Source organism: Rhynchophorus ferrugineus, unplaced genomic scaffold (genome assembly GCF_030347505.1).
Source record: "Rhynchophorus ferrugineus isolate W39M unplaced genomic scaffold, kcgeb_rfMv2 rfM11, whole genome shotgun sequence".
In the NCBI taxonomy this organism is placed as follows: Eukaryota; Metazoa; Arthropoda; class Insecta; order Coleoptera; family Curculionidae; genus Rhynchophorus; species Rhynchophorus ferrugineus.
In genome coordinates, this window is record NW_027472590.1 from 26,713,389 (window position 1) to 26,738,523 (window position 25,135).

The 25,135-nt window shown below is 31.7% G+C and overlaps 1 protein-coding gene across 10 annotated transcripts in view; it reads left to right on the forward strand.

Annotated features, from left to right (window-relative positions):
- Synd (protein kinase C and casein kinase substrate in neurons protein Synd) overlaps positions 1-25,135 on the forward strand; it is an 82,722-nt gene that overhangs the window by 12,929 nt on the left and 44,658 nt on the right. For 2 of the 10 annotated variants that reach the window (XM_076417858.1, XM_076417867.1), the window contains exon 1: positions 24,052-24,209. The exons of 7 other annotated variants lie outside the window; for them this stretch is intronic. In XM_076417858.1, the coding sequence (XP_076273973.1) occupies positions 24,172-24,209 (38 nt within the window). In that variant the 5' untranslated portion in view covers positions 24,052-24,171. Of the gene's footprint in view, positions 1-24,001; positions 24,210-25,135 lie in introns of those variants that run through there. One more of the 10 variants, XM_076417861.1, reaches the window with a different exon arrangement.

A 25,135-nucleotide genomic window follows, 5' to 3' on the forward strand; every position in this document is an offset into this window, starting at 1 on the left:
TAAATGTATACACTTTATATAAGTTCGTATGGTTTTGTTCGCTTCAATTTCCTGACATCCTGCGCGCTCTCCAGCAATTGTATTGCTTCCACGTTAGTATGATTTAGTAATCTTCTTTCGTGTTTCAAGGCGAAATCTTTAATAACTTCGCAAACCCATTTGATTTCCAGGTCAACGTTCTTCGTTGGTAGCGATAGGCATTGGTAATCAAACGAAGAACCTTGTTTTGACAGCGTTGTTTGACTAGTTGATTTGAATTTTTGGTGCAACCCCATATTTACATCCCATAGGTCCAAATTGGCTTTATAATTATATTATAAATCAACCTCTTTGATTTTCGATCAGGTTGAGAGTATCTTCCGACTAACCAGTATAGTTGTTTTATTTTGGTTCCAATGTGTTTTGCTTTTTGTCTAACGTGCTGTTTCCAATTTAATCTACCATCAAGATGGATTCCAAGGTATTTAGCTGATTCTGCTTGAATCGGGCATACATTGAGTGATATAATTAAGTTTTTATTATTTCGCCGCAATGTAAAATTAACTTGGACAGATTTGGAGCTATTAAGTTGAATTTTCCAATCTTTCGTCCATTTGTAGATTTTGTTGACTGCCACTTGTACTTTTCCTATTGCCCTAGGCGGAGATATATCTTTTGCCATAATAATTGTGTCGTCAGCAAAGGTTCCAAGTAGTGTTTCTTTTGTTGTTGGAATGTCAGCAGTGTAGAGCAGATACAGGAGAGGTCTTAAGACGCTACCTTGTGGAACTCCAGCCGAAATAGTTTTAAATGTCGAGAACGCCATTTCGTGCGATACTCTAAATTTTCTTCCGTAAAGATATGACACCAGAAATTGACAATAGATACGCGGTAACAATCTGCTCATCTTACAGATTAATCCCGAATGCCAAACCCGATCAAAAGCTTGTGAGACATCCAGGAATATTGCAGGGCAGTATTTCTTTTCCTCAAACGCTGTTTCAATAGCCGCAGTTACTCTATGCACTTGATCGATTGTTGAATGGTAATTTCGAAAACCAATATCCGAAAACTGGAAATCTGGTATTACTACAAAAATTTTAATACGTTTATATATTAGTTTCTCAAATAGCTTTGATATTGCAGGTAGTAGCGAAATAGGCCTGTAAGGTAAATCTATACCAGGTGCCTTTTTAGGATTGAGGTTATCAATTTCAGTGGCAACTTCCATTGGCCAAATGACTTTTTGGTGGTTTGATAATATTCAATGACAATATAGCAGTATTTGCAAAGTAGATGATGAATTTATCTTCATCTTTGTACAATATCTAAATATAAAAAATCTATTCATTCATGCAATATAATATAACAATACAAGTTTAGGCTCATCAGTATCTGAAGACGTATTGTTTTCTTTAGCAGGTTTTAATCGTTCCTCAACACTGTTGGGGTTGTTGAGCTGTTGATCTGTTAGTATATATGTTATATATATATATATATATATATATATATATATATATATATATATATATATATGTTAGTATATATATGTTAGTTAAAATACTGTAACTTGTATTTTATATTTCAATTAAACAACTTATTATTGCAAATAATATATATTACTCTGCTCTATCAATGATATATGTGCTGTTTTAATCGACCTTTTATAATTTTTTCGTTTTTTTCTGTGTTAAAAATCTAAGTTTGATTATTTTTTACTTTTTAGTGAGTTCCTTATTTATTTTTTGAAATCGGTTCAATTTTTTTGTTAAAAATATTTTTTGTTTATTGTCTCTGATCCGTTCTTACTTCTTATAAGTGGTATAGATGTTATGTGCCTCTTAGTCTTCTTGATTGTTCTACAAAGTGAGTAATCGACCTCCTTATTATTAAGTATTGTTTTATCTGGAGGGTCCCCACTTTGTTACCACTTTCTTCTGACCTTTGTTTTTTGTTGTACTGATTTAGTTATGTGTGTAATTCACTTTTGTGTCTTAGTACACCTGTTCTTTGAATAACCCTCGTACAGTTTTCAACATCTTTCTCTAGTTACTGTATTGTTTGAACTCTGGTTCTCAGGTTGATGCTGATGCACTTGAGATTTATCCTAAAACATTTCCAATCAGTGGTTTTGTTTTAGTAAGGGTGACGCATGGTGTCCCTTTTATTATATTTTCGCTTAATGTTAACACAATGGCTGAATGATCAGAGTTGTTAAAAGTTCTCTTTTGTTTGTATAAAATTGGGAGACACTTTACTTGTTACGAAATAATCTTGAAGTTTCGTAAGAGATATAAAAAAGTATTTATTTAGTTTTCCTCGTAACTTTTTCTATCCTCATAAAAAATCGTTATACGGTCAATATTATTTATTGACGATGTTCGCTTGTTTTTCGGTGTCGAAGGTGAACGAATGAACGGTATTTATTAATAACAAAAACATATATATCTGGCGATGTCTCGATGCGCGTTCCTTCAACTAATTAAAAACTGAATTGTGTTTTGTAAATACCCTCGTTTGACTAATTAAGAGGTATATTAATTATTTTTCAAAAGTAATTAAGCTCGGGATTTAATAAAAACGCAATTGGTTGGATATTTTTGGATTTTTTAGTTGAATATAAACAGGCTGCATTCCGTCGATAGAGAAATGGATATTTCTTTTTGGGTTTTAAAATATTCTGTAAATAAATTACCGTTCAAAAGTCTAAAAACGGTAAGAAGACAATAAAGCAGATAAGTTATGATTTATTATATATATATATATATATATATATATATATATATATATATATATATACATATATATATATATATATATATATATATATATATATATATATATGTATATATATATATATATATATATATGTATATATATATATATATATATGTGAGCAAGAGGTTTGTGTTGTTTTCAGAAGTCTTTGAATCTTCATTCTCTGAAGATTTAAATGAAATTGATACAGCTGCGGATTTATATTATTGGCATCGGTTTTGCACATGTATCATCATGCATCTAGTATATTAAAAAGCGGGTTTTTTTAACTTGCTTGGTCCCAATTCTGATTATAAATAACCCCTGACTGATAATTACTCACTAATAATATTAATTAACATATGTATTTGTCTACCCATCTCTTTGACTAAGTTATGTAAGATGACGCTAACTGTATTAATACGATTTATTATGTTATTAGCGACTTGGCGCTAATATAGGGTCTAGAACTTATTCAAGCAGATCTAAACTTTTCTCTCTTTCTCTTTTCTCTCTTTTCTTTTTTTCTTTTCTGTTTAAATTGTAATCTGTAGTGTAATTCATGTTTTCTGTCTTCAAACCATCGGCATTATTAAAAGTCATCCTTAATTTGTTTTATTGGTTCGTAGAGTAATATATAGAGTGTTACTAATACATTTAATTTCAAAATTGTTTTGCGTGGTCTCAGCTGGAAGGCACCGAGAACGTCATTTCGCTGCATTTCATTGGTTAGTCTAAACTACCTGTAAAGAAAATATTTTATTAAGAAATAATTAGTTGAAAATTTTATACGTATCACGTAACACCAACCTCCGACGTCACATTCTACTGATTAATTAAATTTGGAATAAAACCCAAATGTAATTATTCAAAAACGATTTATTAAAATAGAATTCTATATAAATGCACATATTATAAAATATCAAAAAGCTAAAAGTATAATAAAGTATATATTAAAGTTTCTATCTTTTTGTGTTCCCTCATATTGAAAGCAGAGCAGCATAGCTGAAAGTCTATGTCTTTTAATACTTTACCTACTTGTTCAAATTAAAACGTATGATGAACTCAAACCAAAATATTAATATAAGTATCTTAACCAGTATACATTTGTTTCAAGTAAATCGACCCCTTCAAAATAATTAAAGTTTTTAATTGATGAACCTACAAACAACTTTTTAAAGGCTAGCAAATACTTTTCATGTAGTATAATAACATTTACTTTCAATGTCTTTTTCCCATCGCCCCATTTAGACATATTTCGGATTTAAACTGTGGGTAATATTTTCATTATTTCCTCTGTTGTATTTCTGTAAATAATATTATATATGAATATAAATGTTCTATATAAATAATTGTATAATAGGTCAATTGAAAGTTCCCGGCCTACCATAGTAAAACACATTTTTTTGGCAAAATTCGTTTGTTTATTCAACATAATATCCTTCAAGTCTCATACACTGACTATAGCGACCCTCCAACTTTTCGATATCATTTTTGAAGCACGATTTGTCCTTTGCTTCAAAATAGGCCTCAGTTTCGGCGATCACCTCTTCATTCGACGAAAATTTTTCCCGGCGAGCATTCTTTTGAGATTTGAGAACAGGAAATAGTCGCTGTGGGCCAGATCTGAAGAATACGGTAGATGAGGAAGCAATTCGAAGCTCAATTCATGGATTTTTGCCATCATTTTCACTGACTTGTCACACGGTGCATTGCCTTGGTAAAGCAGCATTTTCCTTTTCTTCAAATGCGGCCGTTTTTCGGCGATTTCGTCTTTCAAACGGTCCAATAACACTATGTAATAGTTGCTGTTGATGGTTCTTCCTTTTTCAAGGTAGTCAATGAAAATTATTCCATGCGCATTCCAAGATACAGACACCATAACCTTGCCAGGCCGACTGTTGCGTTTTCCCACGCTTTGGAGCGGGTTCATCGTGTGCAGTCCACTCGGATGACTATCGATTTGATTTCGGAGTGAAATGATATGTGACCATGTTTCATCCATTGTCACATATCGATGCAAAAATTCAGGTTTATTACGATTGATCATCTTCAAACGCTGCTCACAATCATCAACTCGTCGTTGTTTTTGGTCAAAAGTGAGCTCGCGCGGCGCCCACTTCGCACAGAGCTTTCTCATACCTAAATATTCGTGAATGATATGATGTACACGTTCAGTTGATATCTTTAAAGTGTCTGCTATTTCATTCAATTTCAATTTACGGTCATCCAAAATCATTTTGTGGATTTTTTAAATGTTTTCGTCGGTAACATCCTCTTTTGGAGCTTTACTGCGTTCACCGTCTTCGGTGATCATTTCACCACGTCTAAACTTAGCATACCAATCCGTGATGGTTGATTTTCCTGGGGCAGTGTCCGGAAACTCGGCATCAAGCCAAGTTTTCGCTTTATCTTAGCAACACTTTATATATATATATATATATATATATATATATATATATATATATATATATATATATATATATATATATATATATACTCTCTATGGAGTGATGCATAACATAACCCATATCTTTTGATAAATATCGTTATTTTTGGACGTCTATATATTGATAAGTACCCCAAAGTACCTTTAGATACAAAGAAATATGATCAATACCTGTTGGTTCGATTCTGTAGAACCTGTCATGTAATTTATTCTGCATCATTCGAAAGAACTTTTATGTTTAGCGGTATACTTTGACGACATAGGTCAATAATCTGGGCAAGGTCGAGATAGTGTCGTTAGTTTTCGCTCCTCAGGTGTCGACGTGCTCGGATACCGTCATCTTTAAAGCCATTATTCTAATATTGTTTTAATGATAACAACATTGTGGCTAATATTATCTAAGCTATATTATAAAGAACCACGCCATCATAAAGAAAACACCATCCTATTTTTAATAACCCGAGTAAATCGCGATTTTATAACGAATATATTTGTTTGCGATTTATCAACAACGAAAGAAATTGAGTATGAAGTTATAGCGCTGTTTACCGGGCTCGTTGTTGTGGTAGTACCATTTTGGAGCGAGGAATGTGGTTCGGTCGGTTCTTCCTTTTTAGTATTCGTAAACGGAATTTTGAACTTCCTATGAGGCAAGACAGGGGGGTTTCGCTATTGGTTAGTATTTTCGGAACATTTCCGTTATCTACTGACGACAATACATATTTTGTTTTTTTTTGTTTTCTTTTGGACTGTTATGCTTGAATAATAAACCGATTTGTTGTTCGCTTTGAACGGTGTCGGGATATTGAATTAAAGTTGTAATAAGCTTAGCAATAACCAACCACCATTAACAGGTCAATTGAAAAGTCCCCGACCTGACACATAGATGGCGCTATTAGAATTAAATCCATATGTGTTAGCCCTAACCCTCAAAAGATGCGTGTATAAATTTGACAGCTGTCGGTAAATTTGACCTAATAAATGTGATGTACACAATTTATTTGAATAAAAATAATATCGTTAAAAACTTTGGTCGCTAAAATGCGAAAGCTATTGTATGATACTGTAACAAAGAGTGTATGTAACTGGGAACTTTGAATTAACGGCGATTATATTACATTCCCATCCAAGAGATTGAAAAAATATGAATATCTGTATAATGTCCATAAAAATATATCTATATTTCTCTGAAATATTGAAATATACATTATTTTCCAGATCAAAAGCCACTTTTGATCGTAGGGATAGTAAAATTATAATGTGTTTCGTTTTAAATAGCTAAATATGAATATATCGCTTCCAACATCAGTGATCCATTTATCAGGGGCTATACTTTCGGTGCTGTACTTTCTGATTATATTTTATCAAATATATTGTCAAACTCTACTTAAACATGAAAATACATGTTTATAAATCCATTAATCTAATATCATCACACAAAATATTTTTGGGATTGTTGATCGGACACTGTAGTGCTCAAAGACATCTCGAGGAATAAGCCATAAAATTTGTTTATCGAATGTTTTCTCCAAAAATAGCTGCTGATATCATTCTTGAATAGTTTGTGCATCATTTAGGCCAATGTCAAAAATCGAAAAGTAACACCTAACTGGTATAACTCCTTAATTTTGATTTCATTAGTTAACCGATGTACTTGATGGATAGTCGACTATTTAGTACGTAATCCTAACTGGAAGAGTTTTTTTTTAGGTCGACTTAAGTGCTTCAGCGATCTTTCATGGCATACCTTCCTTGGCCAACTTTGCAAATTGTTGACGTGGTAAATTGAAATTTATTTCGTTCATTATCTCCAATTTAGCGGTATTTAAATGCGAGTTCACGTCTTGCCTTTAAGGATTTATATCCTACGATATGTTTTTATTAAACCAACTCGAAACTTTTTGCTATTGAAGGGCAACAAACCGTTAACGTTAAAATTAGCGTTGGGAACTATCGACTGAAAACAATCGAAACAGTCGATTGTCGCAAAACACTCCATACAGTTGATAGTCAAAAAACTAGCGACTAAAAATAGTAATTACCATTTTTTATCAAATGTACGGTTCGACTGTTTTATTCGATCCGTGATGTTAGACGAAGATGCACGAAATCTTTCCTGTATAAATTATGAGAGAGGAAAAGATGAAGATAATTGCTTGGAACAGTTAATTTTATATTAGCTTATATTTTCCAACGGTAGTATAAGCGAGACGGAGATGTACCGATGTTTTGTTTTAAACCGTTTATATTTCATAACTGTCGCAGTTGGTACGATTCTCGGAAGAAGAGAAGTTGACGTTGGAGTGGCAGTCTTTTCGCATTCAAAGAATTCCATATCATAGTTAAGTTGAGTTTGGGCAAAAGTATCGCAGCCGAAGCTGTAAGGCCACAAAGGGTGGATTGAAAGTGTTCTTAGTCCCTAGTCATAGATTGTTATAATTAGGAGACATCCATACTTTGAAGAACACCTCTAGTCCATGGTTTCAAGTCAAAACTTGGAAAATCTTTCTATATGGAGTATATCATGGAAGTTTGAGTAAAAACAGGCTAATTCAGAAGATCACTGAAGGCAAACTGCCGATCGAAATTGCAGGCGGTACTCATTGATAATTTTATTACAACTATAAGCTGTCTAGATCGGACAATGGCCACGTACATCTCTTTGGTCGTTTCCTTAGGAGGGAGGTGTTATATCGCACAAGGGAACAAGTATGTGTTTCTGTTAGACTGAATGATGAGATGAGTGAGAAGTATAGTGGTTTGGGTCATATTAGAGTATATTGCAGTCGCAATAGAACAATAATAAAAGTTGAGTTTAAAACCTGTTACCTGTAAAACCTCTATCTACCTGTTCTTGTATCGACGATATTTTCAACACCTTAGGTTTCGCATCAACATTACTATTGATCCGACGACTGAAATAAATTAAAATATTTAGGATTTATCATGACATACAATTTATATGTATTATTTATGCGTAAAGTCAACTGTTATTACTAAATTCTATAATAAGACTACACGTGAATAAACAACGACCGAATGTTAAAACGATGAATAAACAACGATGAGAATATTGCGCAAATTGTTGGTTGTTTCGCATTGATGATATATTATTTTAAGGTAAGAAAGTGATGGTTAATAAGTGTTTGTTTATGTAGGAATACAGTAGTCACCGTAACGGTACCATAGATGCTACAACGTGCACTTTATTTAGATAACACAGGTCTGCAAAAAGAGAGATGTTGATTAGTCAAATCTTAATGATTTAGATAATCCTTGAAGTGTTTGATACGAATCTTCATCGGGCAGTTCATCATCGCTGAATTTTGCTTGTCGAGGTGAATGTAAGCGTTTTTTAGCATCCCATGATTATTGTCTGTATACACTGAATAACTTAATAATACTAAATGTAAAAACATATTGTAGGAAAAGAACATTGAATTTAACTGCTAGGGTGGGTTGTTTAACCCTACACACATCTGTATTAAGATTACATTAATACTTCACATTTCCATCAATAATCAATATATATGCTTAGACAATATCTTCAAGTGCTTTTTATTTTGAAGATGTGTAATCCGTAATGTATTTTTCTTATGTTTGCAGGAATTTTAATTCGGATATTTCCCATGGGGTATGAATCATAAAACTGATCAATATATTTAGAGCTTTAGTTGCACCAAAATACTATAAATAGTTCACAGTCCAATAGTTATTAGAATATTTCATTCAGCACAGTTTAGTTTATTATCATCACGTTATAGCAGCAGTTTTATTTTGGCGTGCATTATTGCTTATATTACCAGGTATAATTTTATTTTCAAGTTTTCAAACAATTTTTATGATGTAGAAATCGACGCTAAGAAAGAAAAGTTAACTTTACATTGTATACATGGTATACATATATTACATAGTATATGGAACAATTTTATTATAATGAAAAATATAATTATTGTAAGTTTTGAAAATACCATACAACAATGTATTCTTTATTATTACATTTGTAACAGGTTAATTGAAAAGTCTGGCACATAGATGGCGCTACTAGAATTAAATCCATATGTTTTTAGTTAGTCCTAACGCTCAAAAGATGCGTGTATGAAGAATTTCGCGCGTTAATAAAATATTGCTTTTTGAAGGGAAAAAATACAGTTGAAGCAAAAACTTGCTTTCATGCCGAGTTTCCAGACACTGTCCCAGTGAAATCAACCGTCAAGGATTGATCTGTTAAGTTTAGACGTGGTGAAATGAGCACCGAAGACGGTGAACGCAGTGGACGCCCAAAAGAGGTTGTTATCGACGAAAACATTTAGAAAATCCACAAAATGATTTTGAATGACGGTAAATTGAAATTGAATGAAATAGCAGACGCTCTAAAGATATCAACTGAACGTGTACATCATATCCTTCACGAATATTTGGGTATGAGAAAGCTCTGTGCAAAGTGGGTGCCGCGAGCTCACTTTTGACCAAAAAGAACGACGAGTTGATGATTCGGAGCAGTGTTTAAAGATGATCAAGCGTAATAAACCCGAGTTTTTGCGTCGATATGTGACAATGGATGAAACATGGCTCCATCATTTCACACCGAAGTTCAATCGACAGTCATCCGAGTGGACTGTACACGATGATCCCGCTCCAAAGCATGGGAAAACGGTCGGCTGGCAAGGTTATGGCGCAAAATACAGATTTTGGGATACGCATGGAATAATTTTCATTGACTACCTTGAAAATGGAAGGACCATCAACAGCGACTATAACATAGCGTTATTGGACCGTTTGAAGAACGTAATCGCCGGAAAACGGCCGCATTTGAAGAAAGAGAAAGTGCTGCTTCACCAAGACAATGTACCGTGTTACAAGTCAGTGAAAACGATGGCAAAAATCCATGAATTGGGCTTAGAGTTGCTTCCTCATCCACCAATTCTCCAGATCTGGTCCCCAGCGACTATTTCCTGTTCTCAAATCTCAAAAGAATGCTAGCTGGGAAGAAATTTTCGTGGAATGAAAATATGATATAAGTTAAATATAATGAAGTTAAATATTTAGAAATTACCAATAACCTAGGCTAGGGATGCCGAAGAGATATCGATATATCGACCATAAAACACTATAAAATCTTTTGGAATTTTGGTACTTAAAGGTTGATTTAAAATATTGTTACTTTTTACAATATTTAGAGAGTATTGTTATTTTGTCTGGGCCCATGTATCAATATTTTTTTGTCAAATATCTTTTTTTTCCAAGTTGTTGCAAAAATTTTTTCGATATTTTGTTTCCCGATATATCGATATTATATCGATAGATCGATCGATATATCGAAATATCGATATTTTTCTCGTCAACCGACATCCCTAACCCAGGCCAAGTAAATAGAAGCTAAAATTAAACAATTTGTTATGAAAATACATGAAATATTTCTAATGTTACTGGTTTCATAGTGTTTGTGTGCCCTCTGGTGACAATGCGGAGATAAAGTTGACTACAGTTTTATATTTGACAGTTTCACTTCTATATACAAGGGCAGTTTGACAAATCTCTCGAATCATTTCTTCAGGTTTAGAGAAAGGAGATAATCGCATGGGGCTAAATCATGAGAATATGCTGGATACCCCATCGAATTTGGAGCCCAATTAATAGATTTTTGTCATGAAAAGATTGAACTGAGGTTTATCAATGTAAATAACCCAAATTTGACTAGAATCGACTCGATGATTCGATACTCTGTAACCATAACTGAAATAATAATTTTAAAAACAATACTAGCTTTTATAGAATTGAACTGAGTGAGTATTCCAGACACACCAACAATGAAATGTGGTAGAATGTTGAAAAACATTAAGTAAAAATAGTATCAGTGTAACACACTAAGGGTAAGAAAATTAATAAGTGCTGATAATAATTCTAAAGAGTACTCATTAATAACACAATCGCCAGTTGGGAACTGTGAGAATACTACTATTGAAATGAAATTCTAAAATATTTGCTAAGAAAATTAAAATTACTTTGACTGCAAATACTTACTGAAACATTTTTCTGATGATAATTTGAAGATACAGGTAACATTACACAGAATGTATTTGTTAGAGCTAACAGAATATTAATTTTACCTATTTGAACAAAATTATTAGCAATGTTATTTACTCCAACACAAAAAAGGTTTAAATTGTATATATTTGATGATGCATCTCCGTATTGTATTAAGTTACCTTGTACTGTTTGGTAAATGAAAAAGGAACAAAATTGTTCAGGACTAATATAAACAATAAACAAGGCAAATGAGACCTAACCTCAAATGTTATTAACAATGTTATTTACCTCGATATTACGTTAATTATACTTTAGACACAATTAAAGGTAATTAAAATAGTAAATACTTACATTAGAATGATATTATTGCTACAATGCGATATGGAAGCATTGGCCGAAACAGTTCGTGCAAATGTTCCATAATTAAATCAACAACAAAGAATTGCGTTAGCGTACGACACTTTGATAGAAGCTGTGAACAGTGAATCTAGTGGAATTTATTTCCTTGATGCTCCCGGAGGAACCGGAAAAACGTTCTTAATTTCATTGCTTTTGACGAGGATCAGATCGCGAAAAGATGTAGCTCTAGCGTTGGCTTCATCTGGAATATCTGCGAGAAGGCAGGCGAACTGCACATTCTGCTTTGAAATTACCATTAAACATCAACGAAAATCAACGAAACAGTAATTTGCAACTTCGCCAAAAATGATTGATTTTTTGGGATGAATGCACAATAACTCATAAGAGGTCACTGAAGGCACTGTACAGAACGTTGAAAGATCTTCGTGATAACCAAAATATTTTTGGTGGGGTCATGATTTTGTTGTCAGGTGATTTTTGACAGACTCTTCCAGTTATTTCTCGATCAACTGCTGCTGATGAACTAAACGCATGCCTAAAATCATCGAATTTGTGGCGGTATGCAAAGACACTCCAATTAGCAACTAACATGCGAGCATTTTGACAACAAGATGAAACTGCAAATGTATTTGCGAAGCGGTTGTTAGACATTGGAAATATTAAAGCCCCAGTGGACACCTCGGCCGGATTCATCACATTACCCACAAATTTCTGTCACATCACAAACTCAAAACAGGAGCTTATTCAGCGTGTTTTCCCAGATATAGCGCAGCAGTTCAATAACGATAATTGGCTGGATGAACGAACAATATTGGCGGTGAAAAATAAAGATGTCGAGGATCTCAATGCGACCATTCAGAATTTTCTTTCGGGACAGTTGGTTTCCTTCAAATCAGTCGACCCCGTTATGAACCAGGACAACGTAGTCAACTATCCCACGGGGTTTTTAAATTCACTGGAATCGCTTAGATTACCACCTCACAATTTGCAGTTAAAAGTAGGATCAGTTGTCATCATGCTGCGTAACATTAATCAACCTCGACTGTGTAATGGAACAAGACTGGCTGTGAAAAAGATGATGAATAACGTCATTGATGTTTTGATCCCGCGTATACCGATGATTCCAACGGATTTACCATTCGATTTTAAACGTTTACAATTTCCAGTACGTCTGGTCTTTGCGATGACCATAAATAAATCTCAAGGCCAGTCGTTGGAAGTTTGCGGAATCAACTTGGAGTTTCCCTGTTTCGCGCATGGACAATTATACGTCGCGTGTTCGCACGTTGGAAAACCGCCATCTTTGTTTATTTACGCATCACAAAACAAACCAAAAAATATACTTTATCAGAAAGCTTTAAATTGATTAATAAACTCTATCAGAACTGTGTGTGTGTCTGTAAATGTCTAATTGAAACCTTATAAATAGCCAGTATTTCAGGAAAATTCTGTTTTTTAAGTATGAAACATCATGTGTAATTACTCGAAAATAATAATAAAAATTCATTCATAGCGACCTTTTTCCTATTAGTTGTGAATTCAAAGCTTTATTATCATAGATTCTGTGGATTAACGATTTTTTAAAGTATTATCCATGTTCAAAAAAATTACTAGGTATTGAAGTTGAAGGAAATTATAACATTAAAAAATAAAGTTATTTTTATGACGATTTCTGGAATTTATTGACCACTCTATATGTAGTTCCCTCTCTATTTCATTATGATTTATTTACAACGTTAACCTCGTTATTTATCCGAATCAATAAACGATCCATAGGACTTAGACTTTATAAACCAATTATACGGCTTTAGTTTCCAGGTAAAGCCTTATGTTGTCCATTACCGGTGTAATTAAGGTTAAAAAATTAATCGCAATTTTAGTGAAATAAATAAAACGTAGTTGTCTTTTTGTTTTTGCGTCTTAATGTTCTTTTATTTCAGCTACATTATGAAAAAGTTTGTTTGTATGCTGTATTATCCGCTGCTAAATAAGTTATGACAATTTGTAGGCCGCCGTAGCGAACTTCTAGCCCTAATTATATTTCTAGGAAAGCTGATATTTGTGTTTTAAGGGTTTTCAGTCGTTCGTAGTCCGTGTTTTCTGTAGGTTTATTTAGTGCGAATATCGTAAAATGAGTGATATTTTTTCAATTGCGCTTAAGTGTGTCATTTTATTTAATCGATTATTTTTATCAATGGATTTTTATATAAAATTGATAATCTAAGTTTTTAAGTCTTATCTATATCGTTGCAGTAAGGTATCCAACCGTTTTTTTTTAATGTATAGCCCTTCAAAAATTGCATCCTTCACCATGTATAACCATTTTATTAGTTTATATATACGTATTATTTTTACTGAGAATATATTATTATCTTAACGTTAATACCTATACAATCAGTAATTCTATTTGTGAATATTTTTATTTAAACATTATTTTAACGTCATTGATTGATTTTTAAAAATGGAATATGTTTTAAGAATAATGCGGAATACCGCTCAGAAATTTTGAAACAATAAGGTAATTTAAGGAAAACGGCAATAAGGCATATAAGTTATGATCTATTTATAAATCTTAATCAAACCCTAAGAGACTAACACTTCTATTTCAATCCGACTAACCTACAATTTGTCTTTGTGGTAACTTAAATTTAGGTATATAACTAGGAGGACCCATCGGCATCTCTGGTGAAAAAATGTTTATACATGTCACTGCTGTATTTTTTATTATATGCACCTCACTACACAAGATCAGATTGTTTGATTCTTTTGAGTCTGTATTCTTCTGTGTGTTGAAGTCTTTCTTCATGCCTCCTTGCAATTCTCTTGATTTCTTGACTGACTGTGGGTATCTGAAGGTCTCTCTCGACTTTGTTCTAAAAAATTTGTATCTTGTTTATATTACTCTTTGCAAAACATCCCCATAATTGAACTCCATATGTCCATATAGGTTTCAGTATTTGCTTATATAATAGCGGTTTATTATGGACTAATAATTGTGATTTTCTTCCAATTAGCCAATACATTTTCCTATATTTCAATTCCAGTTCTTTTCTTTTCTTCTTTATATGTTCCTTCCAGCGAAGTTTTGCATCAAGATTCATTCCTAGATATTTAGCGTTGTTGCTATATGGAATGATAGTTTTATTTAATGTTATTAGTGCTTGTACGGTCCGATTGTAGGTGAACTGCACATGCGCATGTTTACTTTCATTAATTTTTATTTTCCGAGCTTGTGTCCAATTATTTATATTGCCTGTTGTAATTTTCGTGTGACTTCTTCACTATTGTCTGCTGGGAATGATTGGTCTTATAGCCCTTGTTTTTGTTGATATTATTTTCGTGTTTATAGATCTCAAAATGGGCTTGTCTTAGTCACTCTCTAAGACTTCGACTTTATAGAACGGAAAAACGTTTTTTTGTGTTAAAAATCTAAGTTTGATTATATTTTTTAATGAGTTCCTTATTTATTTTTTGAAGTCGGTTTTATTTTATTTTTTAATACTTTATAATCAAGTGGACCCAGATTACTTGTTGACAAAAGAGAGTCGAAATAATGGTTTGACTAGGTCAAAACAGCTCATAATTAACCATTCATTTCCCATCTCATTAAATACTTTTAAAACCTTTTTCCTTGGTGTTATCAACCACAATCTTCTTCGCACATTATTGCCGTAAGTTATCTACTTTTCAATTCGTGCAATCATTATTTTCAAACTTTTTTTTCAGTCAAGTTTTATATAAGTGGTTCAAAACTGCTATGGTCGATGTTTATAGTCCCGTAGCGACAGTGATGTCTACGAAATAATTTTTCCCAACCTTATATCTATATTACTTACTTCTGATTCCTCATATTGGTAAGGAAGAAAACTACATATTACTAAGCTTACATAATGTATTAACTATGTTTTATTTTTAACGATATAATATTTTATGCTTTCCAAATTTGGTTTGGGCTCCATTTATTCATTGATTTATACTTTACAAATAAATTTGGCGTCAGTAATTATTGATTAAATAAACCAGAAGTGTTATCAGACTTGATTCGCCATAGTTATTTTAAGTAAATATATAGATTCGTCACTGTATTAATATTATCGCATCAATCATTATCAATAACAATTATCAGATTCCTAAAGCTTTTAGTAGGCGTGGCAGAGAATAATTTTTATATTTTATAAAGAAAAAACGTTTAATTTGCAAATAATAGGAAAAGTAGTTAATCTAAAATCATTAGATTTTTCGTCAATTCGTTGATTTAGTTATGTGGATAAAGTGTTTCAGTAAAGTTTATGTAATAATCGAAGACAATAAGGGGTAGTCGAAGGGAGTAAAGTCGGGTGGGCAGGCCAAGGATTTTCGGTCGAATAAAAAAATTGTTTTCTGGTTATTTATAATCAGTTGTTAGTCATGCCAACGTCAATGTTTTTTTAATTCAAAATTGGCTTTATATTTAACACTGCTCAGAATCATCAACCCCTTCTTGGTTTTTGTCAACAGTTAGCAAACGCCGCACCCACTTTGAACAAAACTTTCTCATTGTCAAATGCTCATGCAATATAAAACCAACACGTTCTTTTGATATCATTACTATGTTAGCTAACTCAGGCAACTTCACTTTTCGATCATTCATAAAGATTTTGCGGATTTTGTTATGTTTTCTGGTGTCACCACATAACGACGTTTGAAGTCAGCAAACCAACGTTTTATTGTTGTTTCTGATGGAACGGAATGCTTATAACGCTTTTCAAGTCATATCTTTCTTGAACGATATTTTTTCCCATCAAGAAGCAGTGTAAAATCAAAACACGATATTGTTTTTGATCTATTGATTTGAAAATAACAAAAGTAGTGTCACTCTTAGCACAATAACTCACAAATTTATGAGTAGATCTAGTGAAATTTTGACAGCTTTCTTTTGAAGGTTAGTACTAATTTAAAAAGCGAGTGCAATAAAACTAACGCCATCTATGTGTTAGGCCAGTCCCAGGTTCGGCCCAAGTGTTACATAATCTCTATTGACCGAATGAGAACTATAAATGTACAGGATTATCGCAATGAATCATTCGATAGAACTAATTCAAATTTTGCAACAACAAATCTTATCATCCATTTGATTTAAACTTATACAAACGTTATATTATCTAAACATTAACCCACTTGTCTATCAACGTGTTTATTAAATAAAGATATTTATATAATGTAGATTTGATGTGTATATAGATGGGAATATACATTTGGTGGATTGAAATTGTTAAATTACAACATAAGGAAGCGAAGATGTGATAGATTAGCTCTGTTACGTACTTCCCATACAGTCTGTAATTTTCAACCATCTCGAAGATTTTATTCATTGAGTCTTAATTGTTTTGGCACAATGATTACTAGTCGTTTTGATGCATTGGTATTACCCTATATTTGCATTCTTATAATATAAATAATAAATTGTCTCTTCTTCTCTTCAATCTTCCAGTCTTCAATCAATCTTCCGACTAATCAATGCATTTCTTTGATTTTGAATGGGATCTGCTCTGTTTTTTGTGACATTTCTATTTAACCTGCAATCATCAAGATTGGTGCCGAGGTATTTGACTGAATCTGCTTGAAAGATTAGACCTGTTAAACTGTATTTTTGCAAGCAATTTGTAGATTTTACTGATTGCCACTTGTACTTTTTTATAGTCCTTTTTTATGGTTATCGGCAAATGTTTTTTTGGGATATAAGCAGTGTAGAGAAGACACAGGAGTCCAAAATACTAAATGTATACTGTCTGAGGAAATCCTGCCCAAATACTAAATGATTAGTACTAAAATATAGTAATACTCTGGATGTTCTTTCAAAAATAAACTCCAGCAATTGACAATAATGATAGACCTCCAGAGTTTCCTTTAAATCCATCCTAAAGATGAGTAAATGTTTTTCCATGACTGTATAGTACTGTGAAATGGTTGTCAAAGCTTTTCTACCCAAGTTTCGGTAGTTTAGATTAAGAAGACAGCTTTGAGTAACTTCGAAATGATTGGCGATCGTACGTCATATTGTCTTATTTTCTTGATAAATTCTGTATGCCTTATCTATAATTTAATAGGATTTTCTTTTTTACATATTTGTCATTTATTCAGCCAAATTTCAATGTTTTAAATTGTGTTTTCCATATTCACATTTTCTACACGTTATACTGCTTTATATATCTTTAGAAAAGAAGCCAATTATGATTATATTTGGACTAAATATAATATATTCAGGGCCAGTTTTAACCCTTCATTAATTTGAACTTTTTTGTGTGTTATTTGGTATGCTGTTTTCAAAAATATTTAGGATTTAGATTTCGGACATTTTAATGTTTCAACACCAACAAGTTTAAATATGTATTAGTTCTTGATGTAAAAATTTATATTTTATTGTCTGTTCCTTATTCAGTCCATATGAAAAAAAACTTTGCACTTACACTATGCATCTTGATGCTGTGCACTAAGTGCAGTAAAAAATTAACAGTAAGAAGTTAGCCGTAATGAAAGAATTTGTAAAAACTTTGAGTAAATTATTTTGGTAAATTAAATGGTAATTATTTTGAATACATTCGTTTTTAGTCATTTGATATTGTTAGGAATAAAAATAGATACTTAAAAAGCTATGATTTGCTAATATTTATATATCAAATTCTATATTTATTATAATACCTATTTTTTTGAGAGAATTCGATATGTTAACAAACTGATATCAAATATGGTTTCAGTATTTTGGGTATACATACGATTTAGTTAAAATAATTTAAAACGTTTAACGATTTTTTTTTGTTGGCCTGTCTATTCATCTAGTAATTTTCCCCATTCCGTTTTTAGTATTCTTACATTATTTTGTCACCTAGGACAACAGTTGTTAGCAATATATTGAAATACCTAATATAACATCGTACATTCTGTCAAAAAAACTCTAGAAATAGAAGATTTCAGATTGTCAAAATTAGTCAAAGTTTTCTCGTCGCCAAAACAAACAAAACTTTATTATTTTTCTGATTGTAATATCGTAGTATAGCATGCCTGTGTTTTTTCTAAAATTATTTAACTTATTCCTTTAAATTTCTGCAATATCTGGCATCACAGCTATGTCAGCCGCGATATTTTTTGACAATCTCGTAATATTCTTTATTTCGTTTTTAGTATTCTTACTTTATTTTGTCTAATATTATCCATTTCTACATTCAATATGAAAATATATGTAAAGTGGTTATTAACTTCTCTTATCGAAACTTAATATTATATTATTTAAACATTTTTTTAAACATTTTAAATAAACCATCAATGTTAACTACCGCAAACTTAATTGTAAATGTTTATATATTATTCTACATATCGAATTTTTTAAAAAAATTTAAAAAATACCTTTTATTTTCTTTTTTAAAATAATATGGATATCAATTACAGGGTCTTTATTCTTTCATTAGCTATATGATGTTGTGCGATATTCATTGCTCTTTAACTTCATTCATTAACTAAATAGGGTGTGAGACGGGTTATGGTATACTCTGTAGTATTTCTGGCATTATTTGGTAATACCTTACTGTGACAATAGGATAAAGACGACATAAATTATATGGCTAAGTAGAGGGCATTCGAAATATTAAAATTTCCGCTTTCAAAGGAATGAACGTACAAGTTAAATGCTTGACTGTTCTAAGCTAAAAAATGAAATTTTACTACAATATTAAAAAATGTCCACCCAAAAAGTGTTGATACGACATCCCTACTTATATTTCTATATTTTGTAGTTTACAGTGTGTTTTAGTTAATATCAAGTGTATTTTGCAAATTTTACACACTGAATAAGAATATCGAACACATAATTTTTCTTAAGTTTTCCATTGCTGTCGCTGAAAATGTTGCAAAAAGCAATATTACAATCAATCGACTTTAACAAAACCTGTTCGGAGTGAAGAAATAAACGTCAATTAATGCTTGCGTCGTTTTTTTTAAATTTCTTTTGGGCGTTTTGTTACTTCTGTCTTAACTCGCTGAATTTTACTTAATAATATATCAGAACTATATTAACATTTAACTTTTTTTTTCGGTTATTTGATAGAAATTTTCATATGCAATATGTTTTAACGCGATTTTTCTTAATTAAGTTGTATAATATATGATAACGCTCTGGTTTATGTAAGGTTTGAGAGATTGTGCAACGACATAGTTCATATTTCGATAACTTATTCGTTAGCGATATTTTATGGTTGTTAACTCGTGTTTTTTTTTTATTTTCGTTAAAATTACGTTAAATTATAAAGCACCTGAATAATTACGACTTTCACATACCAGATTTTACCCTAGATAATTATCGACCAGTCAAAATGTCCATATTTTATTTGCTGATCCTGTGAGTACTGGCTCCATACACCTTTTACTGTTATGTAAAATATATCACAGCTTTATTATTATCACTTGTTTATTTCGTATCGTTGCTATTCAAATATGTTTTTTCTTAAATTAAATTATGCCTTAGTTTCTATCTTAACCATATTTCAGTACAGTATTACCACGTTCAACTGAGCTGTTATTCTGATTTCATATGTTGTTTTAAAATTAGGCAGTTTTGCTTCAAATATATAGCGTTGATAAATTATATTATTCATGGCGTTATTCATAAACTTCAAGCCCTAACGAATTATATTTATAGTTGATCCAAAGAAGTTTTTTACATACGTCATCTAAATTTGTGACGTCAAAACGTCGCAGTGTTGCCACATTAACTCTGAATTTTAGTTCAGTTTGGCTTTGGCAACAAAAAATAAAAATAAAATAAATAAAATAATTAAACAAAAATAGTTTTATCAAATATAATTTATTTTAACATTACATATGGTAATACATGATATGGCATATCATCGAAGGACGTAAAACTACAATTAAGTACACAGTGATAATAGTTTGTAGGTTAGGGTTGTTTTTGATTATATTTATATTGAACTCTTTTTCATACAACCTATGAGTTAGAGTCCTAAGCGCGTTTTTTATGTAGTATGCCCTGGAGGCCTAACCCACCTAATTAACAATTGTATAATAAGTAATATGTTTTAGATTCATTAGAGAACATATTTATCTTTCACACTTAGTTTTTGTATCCTTCGGTACAGTGTTTCCTTGTAAAGACATTTTGATTGTACTGTATTTCTCCTTAGTTTATTCTGTTAATATCTATATACATCTTTCTTGATAAAACTAGATTTAATCACTGCATTCTCCTTAATTTGCCATATCTGCAAAACACTTATTTTACACATTTACCATTGCCACATTTAGTTCTTGTGTCCTTCGGTACAGTGTTTCCTTGTAAAGACATTTTGACATCACTGTATTTCTCCTTATTTTATGCTGTTAATATCTGTATACATCTTTCTTGATAAAACTAAATTTAATCACTGCATTACCCTTATTGTATTTGCCATATCTGCAAAACACTTACTATTCTGTCTCTCCCGACACGACCAAATAATCATGTATATTCTGAACAATTATACACATATACTTTCTTTCTGTATACAGGATATATATCTTTTACTTGTTTCCACTCTCATCACCCTGTCTTAGAAATTGGCATCATTGAATCATATCATATTCAGAAAGTTTCATTCATGTGAATAAGTGAGCTGTTAATTTTCAAGCATGAAGCCCAGCATGAAGTACAATATATTATTAATAAATGTTATGACTAATAAAACTTAATCAAGTACTATTCCAACGTTTACCTTTTTCCATCAACTTTTCTTGTCATAACACAATTTTTATTATCATCTTGCCATGAGTGACCATTGGGTATATTGGTCCCATTTTGAAATATCCATGTCTCATCTAAATACATACATTGAAATAATAAGTCTTTATTTTACTATATGCTTTTAAAAATTGTGTTCTTTTATTCTCTTCGATACATTTCAGACTAACCTTTCCTTTAAAATAATTGTATTAAATTACGTTTGTATGGAAAAGCTACTCACTGTTTTTATGCATTTCATATATTTAATCTTTTTGAGATATTTCAGTGACCTTGTCTATACTAATATTCAGTACAGCTGCAACATGCTAAAAATATTTTCAATAAAAATCAAAGCAAATTAGTATTTAGTAATAGTAAAGATGCTTACCTCTCTAACGAATTATACTGGCAAGAGCAACTCGATATCACTATTGTTTTAAAGAATTTTGAATGCGTTTGACAAACGGACGACTTTGACAGGCTAGTTCGGTTACAAGTCCGAACTTATTAAACAGCATTGTGTCTCTATTTAACCAGAATAAAATGAGAAAGAAAATATTGTCTGATTCAAAAACGAATATATAAATTGCGGCAATACATTAAGCATCTTGATGACTTATGTACAAAACTTCTTTGGAGAGATTATAGCATATATTCATAATTTATTACACTCAAATCTGGATCAGACCTTAAACTAACATATAGTTAAAGTTAGTTTAATAGATTTAGTACGAATTAGGAAATTGTATATATTTTCGTTAAAACTCGGCCTCCCCAAAATAGCCACCCTTATTTGTAATTACTTGTTCTAAAATTGTACTCATACGTTTTATTAACTTACTTAAGCATGCGAAATCCAGTGTTTTCCTTTGTAAAGATTCCTGCAATCATACCGAGTTCTATGGGCATCGATTCTTCACTTTTCCAGTTCAGTCCATACTGATTCGATGGGAAAGGAGTCTCTCTTTTGTGATGACCATTTCATTATTTGTAAAATGTCTTTCAAATAATAAGACACTCCGACCTTTTCTGTAATTTGTCGCATAGCGCATCTTTCTTGACTCATCAGCAGCTAAAACAGTTGATTAACACAAGGGAAACTTATATCCTTCTTACTATTTCATGCTCTTATGAACTGTTACAACAATTATATGAAGATGAATTATATAATTATATGAACTCTAAATGAATTGTGTTCGATATATTTAAACACTTTAATCGATGTAGTTACTGTAGAGCTTCTGAAATATCTGTGATATTTACTAGCCTCTTTTAAATGAACCTTACAAAATTAAACGTGTTTTGTAAAGTCTGGAGATGGATTAAGATCTGGGGTATATCGTGGATAGATTAAAACTTCCCAGCCAATTTCGCTCAGTTCTTTTCAAATTACTAAAGATGTATGTGGTCTAGGTGTTAAACTGAAAGTCTGAACTAGGTGTGTAAATGAAAGACAACGCTTGATGTTTTAAAGAATTTCATCAACTTTTTCAACAACTGATTGAATAGTTGGTGAGCATGGAGAAGATTCAAGTAAATATAATCCTTACATAGAACAAATAAGTTAATTTCTAAAAAATGGATACATTTATAATTTTAGAACAGGTAAGCTAACGTCTTGTACATCGTAAAATCATAATTAATATATATATATATATATATATATATATATATATATATATATATATATTTCACAAGAATTAAACTTATAGTGACAGGAAAGGAAAAAATGATAATTAATAATAATTGTATTTAACAATACTCACACGCCACATTGAATATAAATTATAGTATTTGTCAATAGCACCAATTTCATTGCTCATTTATTTGCCAATTTAGAAATAATTTAGGAAATTTGTATTTGCTTAAAAACGCTTTTAAAATTTTTAGGAATGTCATCAGATATAATTAATTTCATGGGATAAGCACTTTATGTCGCCCCAAACCATTTATTTGAAGAATACATAATCATAATTAACTGATCTACTGTATATCATAAAATAGACAGAAGATAATAATAACACGCAACATTTTGTTCTTTTCAACAAATTTCTATATATTTCGATATGCTGAAAATGAATATGACATAGAAAACATTTCCAGGACGTCAGCATTTTAAAAATATTAAAATGTTGTGTATGTTACTTGGACAACAAGCTAGATTTACCAAATTCTTTTGCTCTTTCTGTCTCCCCTGCAAATCCCATTTTACTTTCCGGACTTAATCAGTGTTCCTTATTATTTAACAAGACAATGATTGTCTGGCAAATTAATTTTACGTATTTTAATATAATGTCAAAAGATTAGCCTGCCTGAAATTCTCTCGAAAACGTTGCTAGCTCTTAGACTATAATGTACACCTGTGTAATACATTACCACTACCAACAAGCAGGTCATTCTGCTTCAATTTTTTTATGATTCTCCATCACATTTTTTCAGAGCACTTGTAAAAAACTAAAATTAACCATATGAGATAACAGACCGAAAGAAAACACTATTTCATTATCACATTTTAATTTGGGCTTTTAGTTTACGACAGTACATACATTCCTTTTAATTAACTGATAACAATAACTACATCAAATAAAGATAAAAACCTTTGTTTACACTAAATTTGATGCTACCGTTGCTGCGATTCAAGGCCGCGGATCTAAATTCAATTTTCTTTCCATTATAAAATTGTCTTGTTTTTGACGCGTTCGCACAGCATCTCTTTCGTGTTAGGAAGTAATAGTTTTACATCACATGGCCGAATGAGTACGAAACTTATCTGGAACTAGTGCTTTCGTGTCTTCAATTCGGACAAAACTAGTACTATAATTGTGCCTTCGGTGGATTAACTAATACGAAGATGATAATACCGAATGTCTGGCCTTTCAATGTATTTTCGTAAGTATTACGTTTGGTATTTAGATTTAAGCGATTTCTGTTGAATAACTATTGTTTACCAGTAGAATATTAATTTTATTTCAATCCAAGTAACGTTTATTATCAATATGTGTTCAATGTTATGTTCAATTATTTAAAATAGGTTGTTAAAAGACGGTATTTCTGGTGAATACGACAGGTGATGGATTAGTCCAATGAATCTTATACCACGCAAGAAGAAGTTGCTTTTTTATTTCTTTTGGTACATTTAAGCTTTTCTGTTATAATATTCGGTGTGATGTTATATATTGAATAGATGTAATAACAGGTCAATGGAAAAGTCCCGGCCTACCATAGAAAAACACATTTTTTGTCAAAATTAGTTTTTTTTTTATTCAAGGTGATTCATCGTGTGCAGTCCACTCGGATGACTGTCGATTAGACTTCGGAGTGAAATTATGGAGTTATGTTTCCTCCATTGTCACATATCGACGCAAAAACACGGGTTTATTACGCTTGATCATCTTCAAACACTGCTCCGAATCATCGATTCGTCGTTGTTTTTGGTCAAAAGTGACCTCGCACGGCACCCACTTCGCACAGAGGTTTCTCATACCCAAATATTCGTGAATGGTATGATGTACACGTTCAGTTGATATATTTAGAGTGTCTGCTATTTCATTCAATTTCAATTTGCGGTCATTCAAAATCATTTTGTGGATTTTTTTAAATGTTTTCGTCGGTAAGAACCTCTTTTGACCGTCCACTGCGTTCACTGTTTTCGGTGCTCATTTCACCACGTCTAACTTAGCATACCAATCCTTGATGGTTTATTTTCCTGGGGCAGTGTCCGGAAACTTGGCATCTTTTTGCTTCAATTGTATTTTTTCCCTTCAAAAAGCAATATTTTATCAACACGCGAAATTCCTTTTTATCAATTTTTTTCA